This window comes from Mycetomoellerius zeteki, unplaced genomic scaffold, assembly GCF_001594055.1.
Source record: "Mycetomoellerius zeteki isolate Tzet28-1 unplaced genomic scaffold, Tzet1.0 scaffold106, whole genome shotgun sequence".
NCBI lineage: Eukaryota > Metazoa > Arthropoda > Insecta > Hymenoptera > Formicidae > Mycetomoellerius > Mycetomoellerius zeteki.
This window is the reverse complement of record NW_017255975.1, coordinates 5,566,172-5,576,499: the sequence shown is the minus strand read 5'-3', so window position 1 is coordinate 5,576,499 and position 10,328 is coordinate 5,566,172. Positions and strand designations below refer to the sequence as shown.

Here is a 10,328-nt window from a genome sequence, read left to right as displayed (position 1 = left end):
TCGTGTAACGCGTTGTGTAACGACACGCCGACCCACCGTGAGACCGTCGTGGACGCGTTTCACGCTCGCCTTCTCTGCTATTGTAGCTTCTTTCTCGCGTCGGCAGCTCTCGATCAAACCGCCGACGACACGCTGTGGTCCATTAATCTCTCAGTTTCGATGGCACTGACACTGATCGTACCTACGAGCTATTCAACGCCTCTCGCAACACGTGTATCAATCTTCAGCAAGTTATCGTATTGTCCGGTCCAATTCTTTCGAATAAATCCACCGATTCGTTCGGGGCGTGAAGAAATCGATAGAGTATCGAACATTTGAAGTGCTTTCAAAGTACATGTTCGCAATTTCATTTCTACGTTATTCGATCTTCTCGTAGCACGTGTATCAATCTTGAACGAGTTATTGTATTGTCCGGCCCAATTCTTTCGATTAAATCCGTTGATTCGTTCAAGGCGTGAAGAAATCGATAGAGTATCGAGCATTTGAAGTGCTTTCAAAGTATATTTCGTTGCAAACGTTATTTAACCTTCCACTGGCAATGTTGGACTTTAAAAACAGTAGATTCTTGTGAATTCTGATAGATAAATTTAAATCTGTGAAAAAGTAAATAAAATGCAATCTGACTTCTATTATTACAGAGAATATAGTTAAAAACTCGTTGTTAAAGCTTTCACAAATATGTAAGATACTTTTTCTGATTTTCATACGGTTTGGAACAATATAAAAATTTGAACTGAAATTCGAAGCCCAGATTATGAAAAAAAGGACCAAGTTAAGTTTGAAAGTATCCGTGCGTATATTGTCACTTTTAATGTGAATAAAATTATGTTACTAGCCGTCCAATGTATGCTCGTTAAAATTTTTGATCTTCGTTTGACTTCTACATTTCTTTGCATACAAGCGAATATTTAATTATTTTTAATACTATTTTCTTAAGAAAATAAATTGTCCCGTCACTAACTGAAAGTATTATAACATAACATTGATATTATTATTTTAGTGTCGACTGGGTGGTATTACAAATGAGATGCATGCGTACTTAAAATATATGTCAACAGTGACATCATGAACGAAATTTAGTTCATTATTTTGAATGAACAAGTAAGAATAAGTCACTTTAAATCGAGTCAACATTCATTAACGCAAATTTGATTAGTGAAATCGTCATAGCGGTTGATTTTTCTTTGACTTGCGGCAACGATAATAGGTCCATTCGCTCAAGAATCGCGAGCGGATATTTCGAGAGCCATCACGAGTCATCAACGAGCGGCTCTCACGACTCATGCGGTGGAAACGGTCTCAAACGACGAGCGAATACCGGGACGTGCGAGCGATAACTCTGTCTACTTTTCTACGCGAACAGCGGCAGAACAGCGATGTGATACACTAAGAGTTCGTTATTTACGACGTGTTCGTCTAATTAGATAATAACGCCGATATTTTATATTCGTGCGTTCACCCGAAGCACGAATCGCTTGCAACACGGCCGGCTGCAACTGCGACCTTCGCTGCCACGCCGCAAATCGTTACGACCGTAACACGCGGCTCGCGGTAAATCGATGCGGATGAGTGCAGCGGCGAGAACGCGTGTTAATAACACGTGCTCGCGCGTAATCAAGTTAGAGGATCGCGGGAAATTAGAGCCGGAGTATACTCGCCACCGCCGTCTTGGGGCGACGCGACGAAGCCGTTCAGACCGATTGCTGTTACTTTAAATACACGTGGATACGCAGTAATCGGAATACTAAATGATCAATTAATCAAAAGAGAAGCAAAAAAGATGTGCGAGCCTTGACACGTTGAATATCGCTTTAGTGTTTTATATGACGTCGCACGCGTCGTATATTCCTCGCGAAATTGAATACCTGGCGGGAGAACAGTCTTGACGAGTTGCGCAATCGAGGAATAACGATCGTTCGGAGATTTACTGCAAGGAAAAATCACCTCAGGCCACGGCGGAACGGAGAATTATCTATCATTCGGGTTAAATGTTACGTCCGGTGAAGTCTCGCGGCCGCGGCTTCGACTTATTTCCCAAGAGAGGAGGCAGTGGGCTTTTATGTCGATGATCGCTCGCGGACGCCGTATCATTACTCTTCATACGGGACCCCGGCGACGTCCGACAGCGAAAGCTCCGTTATGGAATAACGTCTATCCCGCTTAGCTCGCGAGAACGACGAGCCTATCGTGCCTCGTGCAGATTCGAGTCTAACAATAATATCCGTAACTGTCTATTGTCGTATATAATGGTAAATGAATCGAACGCAGTAAGATAGCATTAATGCAGTAATTTTAAGATGACAGAGTTATGTACAAATATCATTAACTTCCCGAGTAATATTTGCCATAAATATATAAGCATTAATAATTTATGAAGTTTTCACAAGTTAAAATATTTGCTCTTTTTAAAAAATATATATTAACACACAATTTATAGAAGTGTAATCCTATTTAAGATTTCTTTTTTTTATTCTCTAAATACTTTTTCTTACTCGTTTGATTTTTATGAAATTCTACGGGATAATTTAATAATACTTTATTCGGATCTAACAATAAGATCAAGAATAAAAGAATTCAAAATTCAAAATTTTTTTGAAATGGGAATTTTAGAATTCTGATGCCAGAATCGAATTTAGTGATTCTTAACAAAATTTTCTTTAAGATTCTTTGTTGAAAAGTTTTCATCCTCAAAAGGTAATAATAAATAGATTTTTTCATTCTAATTTAACATTTCACAGTACCTTAAACGTATTTTGCGCATAATCCCTATCCTATAGAGCCTTTATAATTTTTCAGTCCACATTAATTTATAATTCTTTTTAATCCAATAATTCGTAATTTTTTCATAATTTTTATCTTCTAGCAAATAATTAATTAAGAAAAGGAGGAGATTACTGTTTGTCATGTATGGAGATTATTCATGCTGACGTGAGGTTAATAATAACAAATGACGAATTTAATATGAAAGTACGAGCCAAGTTGATTCAACATGCGTGCCAGAGGGTCTATGTTGTTTCGCAGACTCGAGTCACAGGAATCTCGCGTTGCCTTGTCGTGCGTTGCGTGTGCGTTTGCATGACAGATACTCCAAAATACGCTTCCGCGCGGGCGTGGGCGACGGTGTAATCCTATCGCGTAGTTGACCGTTAAAGTCACGTTTTTCAGGTGGATGATAAGGCCGGCTGTACAGTTAGACGTGACGCAATTGCAACGGCAGTCGGCAACTCGGGTTGGAGCCCAATTACCAGTTTCTTCCGGTTTGTAGCGCGTACCACCGTTTGTGGTGTCATCGTGGATTACAGACGCGCCATGGTGGATTACAGACGCGCGAGAAAAATCGGGAAATTATTCGACGGTCGATCGCGGAAGCGAGACCGTCTCTCGTGCGGGACGATCTCTCTCCCTGCCTCCGTCGTCAGCCTAATCCGCGACAATCGCATAAATACGGCACAAGCGGAACAGGAATCTCGTAACGCCCTGTGACTCTCCATATATTTCGCGCACGGTGGTCATCCTGATTAATGTCGCACGAGCCTTATCTCTTTTCGAAGTAACGGGGATGATACGACCGTTCACGATCGCGCGATCGCCTAGATATATCATCGTATACTTTCTACTTGCGCGTATAATGTTAAGACTTGGAAAAACCCCGGACATATAGTGTTCGAAGAACGAACGGGTTGAGTTTATGAGCTATGTACTTAGATTTTTCCTTTCTTTAGATATTGATTTATCTCGTGATAGATGAATATACATAACTCAATCGAGAAATAGTAACGTTTAACAAGAAAATGAAGATATATAAATTGCTTTTCAATTTACAATTCTGTTACCAAACAAAATTTGAATTGCGATTTTTAAAAAATGAAGTTTAATTATATTAAATTTATCATTACAAAATTATATTTTTAGAAGAAGAATATTTTTTTCTACAAATATCGGAAAACTAAAGAAAATAATTAGCCGCCTTCTCTATTTTATGCACACATAATTCTGTTTTTTTCTTGTTAATAATTAACCGTTATCTCTTCGCATGAAAACTTCCGGTATACTGTTTTTTTTTTTCAATCGATACGCTACGATGTATCCGCGCGATTCCATTGACCTTTCTTAACGCCCGATTCATTGGCCGAGAGAGTTGAGATGCCAAAATCAATCAATCACCGGCCATCATCGTCGACGTAACCCCGAGCTCGGTTGAGGCTTTAACCGTGAGTTAGTTAACCTCACGCGTACCGAGGCGGTTCCGGTCGCGTAGATGAGAAAAGAAAAAAAAATTCCTACCTGATTGATGTCGCTGCCCAAATCCCGTGCACTCTTGGCGCTCCTCAGCTGATATCCACGATACTCTCTATACCTCATAGTCACTTCGTCGTCAGTTAAGGCGCCGCTGCTGCCGCTCCTCGCGCTCTTCTTACTCTTCTCCTCTTTCGCTTTCTTCTCCTTCTTGCTGAACAGCTGTTTGACTTTGCTCATGGTGCCGCTCTTCTTCGCCGCCTTCTTCTCATACTTCTTGTCGGCGGCGCCAGAAGGTGGTTTCGCAGTGACCAACGGCGGCTTTGACGACGAATCACTCGCGTATTTGTCGTACTTGCGTTGCTCGGACGTCGGTGTTAGGTTCATATTACGATCAGTGTGTCGTCGCTCGTGTTTGATAAACTGCCGGCTGACGAAACCCTCATCCTCGGACTCGAGCTGCTCCCGCCTATCCACTTCCTGCGAATCCCTTCTATAATCGTTTTCAATCCCGGAATCGGCTAGCCGATCCTTTCGATCTGGATCGCTCAGTCTAGTTTCGCGATGACGACGTTCAGTGTGTCCTCGTACCTCCTGTCTCGCGTGCCTCGACTTGCCCTCGTGATAAGTCCTAGGTGGTCTGGTCGGGATCGTTTCGGTGAACGTCTCCAAACGACTGACCGAGGACACCTTTCCTCGTGGACTGTCGGAATCGTCGAAGTAGTCCAGCCGATTACGCGATCGCCTCAATGGTTTCTTCGGATCATCATCCAGCTTGCGGTGCTCCTTCCTCATAGTGCGCGCCTCGTCGTAGCGAGTTTCGCAACGTATCGAATCCCTAGCGGTAGTGTCTGAATCATACCGGCTAGAATTGTAACCCCCGCGATCGGTGCGTATTCGTGGCGGCGAGCTGTCATAATCATCATGAATCGGATGTTTGTTACCGTTCGTGTACCTCTGCGTGGTACGTGTCTCCTTATAGTACTTCGACTCCAGCTGGCTGCTGGTCATCTGCGAGATATCAGTGTCGTAGTCATCATTTGGGCCTTCACGCAGGCTGTCTAGATGACGCTTCGCGAACGGTGATCTCTCTTTGCGCCCGTTTATCGTTGGGCTATCCAGCAATGCGGTCGGACGTCTCATGTCTCGCGCATTAACGTAACCTGCTCGACTGCTCAGATTCTCGTGCGATCTCGTGGTGTACTCGCTTCTGAGCGCTCGCACCCTGGCGTTCTCTCCGACCTCATCCAACCGTTGCGTCGACTTGCTCATGCCGCGGATTGATTCGAAGGGTTTCTTTGTTTTCGGCAGATACGCGTCTCGGTTGATCGGCCGGCTGTCGCGATCCAGGAAATCTTCGCTCTTCGAGAATTTGCGCTCGTTCAATTTTTTGGCGATGATCGGTGACGACAGCTCATCGTTCTCCCGTGACTCGCTGCGAAACTGATTCATCGTCGTAGAGGTTCCCTCGGGTAAATAATGCGATGACTTGTACGGGCTACCGTTTCTGACGGTCTGAAGTCTCTCCTCGGGGCTGCTTTGACTTCGATCGCTGAGGAACCGTTTGAAATTGTCAGTATAACCCTCATGCGTTCGCGTCTCCACGATGTACTTATCGCCGTATTTGTCCGTCCTGGTTTCCACGGTATAACCATCTTTTGGTTTCGTGTCGAGGTAGCCATTCGTCGGGATTTTATTGGTGATCTTCTTCTCGTAGCCGTACACTTTGCCGTTGTCCTCGTGTATTTCTTTCTCAAAGATGTACTTCTCGCCGTTGCTATTAGTACGTGTCTCCGTGATATAGGTGTCCATATATCGCTTCGGCGACGCGATCCGATTCGGCGTGACCGGTGACGGTACTATTGGTTTGTCGATTATTTCGTGCTCGCTTGATTTTTTCACTGGTACATTCGCGCTGTTCTTGGCGGCGAACATCTCGTCAGCCAGCAGTCTCGACTTGATCCTGGACTCCAGTAGATCTCGTCGGGCGCTCAATTCGGACGTTTTCGGCGAGATTCCACTCTCATTCTGTCTCGAGGACAATTCGCCGCTATCCCTTCGTCTGGCGTCCATGCCATCGGCCCTACCTCGACCAGAAGTGTCCACGAACACGGTCGAGGTGTATTTTTCAGGTTTGTCGTAGAGACGCCTATCGATCTCATCGAACTCGCGACGTCTCGAGACCTCGGCGGTCCTAGAGATGAAATCCTTTGAACCACCCAAGTGTTTGCCGAAGGGGCTGCTACTTTTACGATCTTCCTCATATCTCGATTTAAAAGTGTTGATCTCATTGTTGCGACGCAGATCACTGCTGTACGAGTAATCGGTTCTGCGGTACTCCTTCTCCGCAGGACTGTTTTCGCGGGAGGAGTCCTTCCTCTCAAGACCGAGACCCTCGTCGCTGTCAGAGTGACTTCGCTGAGCTTTCTTTTTGTCCGGCTGTACTTGCGCGTAAATGACGTTGGTCTGCGCCGGCGGCGGGCTACAGGAGTCGTTTGGTCTGGTATACGAGAACGGTCGATTGTTATTGTGACCAAATCCCGGTGATGGCGATACCATCGTCCTCGTCAACTGCGGCGGTGGTGAACGATCATTGGACAATCGATGGATCATCTTGTGAATAGTGGATTCTCCGCTGCGTTTTTGAAGATCGTACCGACTACTATGTAGCATACTATACGTGCCCGCTTCGTCGACTTCGTCTCCCTCGCGTTTTGATTCTTTCGAGGGCGAGGGGATACGGCTGGTTTCCGTAGGCTTTCGATCGGTTTCTCTCTTTTCTTCGTCGTCTTTACCCTCGACAAATATGTGATGTTCGATCACTCTAGCCTCTCGACTGGGCGATCTATCAGCAGACTTGTCGGTGCGCACTTCGATCGTCGTTCCCTCGGTCGTTTCTCTCGCCTCGACGTCTTGCGATATCACCTCGTCGACATCGATAGCTGGATTTGCTCGCTCCTCTTGTTTTTTGGACTTCTTCGGCTCTGGTCGATTGTTGTTTTCGCGATCTGCACTTGCAGTGCCAAAGTGGAACGGTTGCTGATTGACGTGCGGCGACGATTCGATTATCGGCGATAGCTGCTTCTTCGCTCGTTGGCTGATGGTACTTAGATGCGAACTCTCGCTCTCACTGCCGCTCCGTTTACGTTGCGCACCGTTGCGCGTCCAGGAGCCTGCGTCACTCACGTTTCGGCCAATCGGCTTTCGGCGCCTCTCCAAACTCGGTGAGAAGAATCGTGCGAGCGAACTCTTCAGCTTCTTTGCACTGGCATCGCTGGCGCTCCTCTCCAGTGGTTCCTTTTTGGCCCGCGGGGTGTCGAGGTTCGCATTCGCGGTCGTAGTGCCGATCTCCTCGCTACCGCGGCGAGATCTCACATCGATTGGCAGATCGGGACGTTTCTTGTTACGACGCGCTGGCAAGGTGCTGAAGCGACCGGGCAGGCGTCGATTGTCGTGTGCCACGCAGTGAAGACTGCCGGCTTGCTGCTGGACTAGGGCCGCTTCCTGTGCGAGATCCTCCTTACTCTTCGCGGCGATGTTCTCCTTATGGACCGGGGTGGCGATCAACCTACCTTCTCCATCGCTCACGAGAGCCGCGGTTACGCGCGGTGCACCACGTCCTGCAATTACGAGCACGCCGGTATTTAGTAACGCCTGATTTCATCATGCGCGATAATTACTTGAACGGTGTTGTATAAAAATATTTGATTAATTCTAATAAAATGCATTGTATTTTACTGGATGAGCAATGAGAAAATTTATGCATTTTGGATTTAATTTATAAATATATTATTTATAGTGCGTTTTATATAATATTTTTATGTAACACCGTTCATTCATGAAGAGAAAAAAGAAATATAAATTACGAAGAAAAGAAATGCTTGAGAAGCAAAGGATTCATTTGAAATAAATTATTGAATTGAAATGTTTCCACTAGATGTATATCAATCCCTTTACGTATTTCGTAAATAAGAATAAATTAATTTGTGCTAAAATAATTAAATTTTCGCCAAAATAATAATATTTTTAACATTTTCTGGATAGAAGATAAACTGGTATTTGTTTAAGAGATTTGATATTTTTTAGATTTTATATAAACTAACGGTAGCGATTAATAACGGCATGAATAGACGGAGCCAAAGTTGGTTGCTTTATGATTTGATAAAGTCATGGTAATAAATCTGTCCAATAGTGAATATTTTTATATTTTTCTCAGTCACCAGTTCTATTTGTATGAAAATAATCAGGTATAGGAATTGCTGAATTTTAATCATGAAGCATTCCGAAACGTCATCATTAGGCCTCAGGTTGACGTCTGATAAATTCGATCGGTTAATGAATTTATGTCACGACCTTGCGTGTAAATTAGCGATTTATGTTAAGTGGACGAGCACGTGGTCGTTAGTGGTTAATCACCAAGTTTAATCAAGCGCCAGCACAGTAGGCACTGGTTGGCTGGCTAGAAGCTGAAAGCTAGAATCCGACGCATAAGAAATTGCCGTCTTTCCGTCTCATCACCAAGCGCTATTTCTGCTAAATCCGGACCACCATTAATCCGTCGCATCGTCTGATTCGCGATCGATATAATGCTTGTAATTAACGCTGTCATATTTATAAATGGGTCGTTTAATCAATAGCTTGTTAACGACCATATCGACTTCTGCAAGATTGTTACGTGCTAATTCTTTTTTCCTTTTTAAAACGGTCATGAATATAATATATGTAGTACTTTTTTTTATGTCGTACACCCTCGTGTGGGTGGATATGAAGTATTTCAATCAATTGAACGTACACAATATTGAGATTATATAATATTATAAGAAAATACAAGGCGTTTTATTCACGAAAGATACCAGGCTTGTCGTCACACACACCTCTCTTCTGCTCTCTCTCTCTCCGCCGCGCTCGAAACTTACTATCTATCGATACCTCGCGATCGCCACGCCAAATCGCACGAAACGATATAACTTACTAAAACAACCTAATCCTACACTCGGCCATTCGACCGACATCTGTCCTCAGATGTTGTTAACAGGTGGATCTTCTAGGAAGTTGGTCCATTTTTTCATATGATCCGCGGCTGTAGATGTTCTTCGCGATCCTTCTCCTTCACCCACTTTTTCTACCATATATCGATCATTGCGCAGAACACGTGTGACTCGATAGGGTCCTAGATACTTTGTAGATAACTTTTGTCCTGACCCATATTGTCCTAGCAATATGCCGTGAGGTATCATTCCGTCTTGAACGAGATGCACAATAATGTCGTAGATTTCTGCGTCAATATAAATTTTTAATCGCATATCGCCTAATGCGCTAGTTGCGTTTTCTCCTAAGCCTGCTCCTCGGAATTTTAGCGTGTAGTTCCCTAAAGTTGGAGATCCGATCTCTTTATATTTTTCCTCGCATATCAAGTTAATATCGCTACCCGAATCAATTATCGCATTCAGCTTTGTACCGTTTATGACAACGTCTTTTCGGTATTTACTAGAATTAGCCTGTACTAAACTGCAACTTTTTTTCTCTTCTGTACTTACACTTTCCGGACACTTTGCTGCTATGTGACCGTATTTGTTACAACCGAAACATTTTACACTTTGTTCCTTCGCAGGACACGTCGCGCTCAAATGATTATTATCACCGCAATTAAAGCAACGTTTTCCGTCTCGCTTCGCGTCTTTATTTTCCGTGTTTGCCGATTGTTTCTTTTTGCTCTCGCCCGTCTTTGACTTCGCTCTACCGATCATTTCAACGTATACAGGATGTCCAGCTCCACTCTTCCAATCTCCCACAGGAAGGTAGATGGGATCGAAATAAACATAAAAGTCCTTTACCGTTTAGCGATATCCGTAATAATAATCGAGATATTAAAGTTTGAAATTGTACTAATGAGAGCGCGCCTATAGAAAGAATAGAAACGGCTCCGGTCGCTCGAGGTATAGCCCGGCCCAGTTTGACAAACGATGGATGCGGCGGCAGGAGAGGCAAGAGGGGAAGCGCGCCGTTGCTTAGCGTTCGGCATCGCCGCTCACACGTCTCACCGCACCGCACCAAAGGACTCGCGCGATGGCTGTTACGCACATTCGCGATTT

The 10,328-nt window shown here is 44.3% G+C and overlaps 1 protein-coding gene across 3 annotated transcripts in view; it reads right to left on the bottom strand.

Moving 5' to 3' along the window:
• blo (bloated) overlaps positions 1-10,328 on the bottom strand; it is a 130,244-nt gene that overhangs the window by 96,007 nt on the left and 23,909 nt on the right. For all 3 annotated transcript variants that reach the window (XM_018450281.1, XM_018450288.1, XM_018450296.1), the window contains one exon: positions 4,285-7,856. In XM_018450281.1, the coding sequence (XP_018305783.1) occupies positions 4,285-7,856 (3,572 nt within the window). The remainder of the gene's footprint in view (positions 1-4,284; positions 7,857-10,328) is intronic.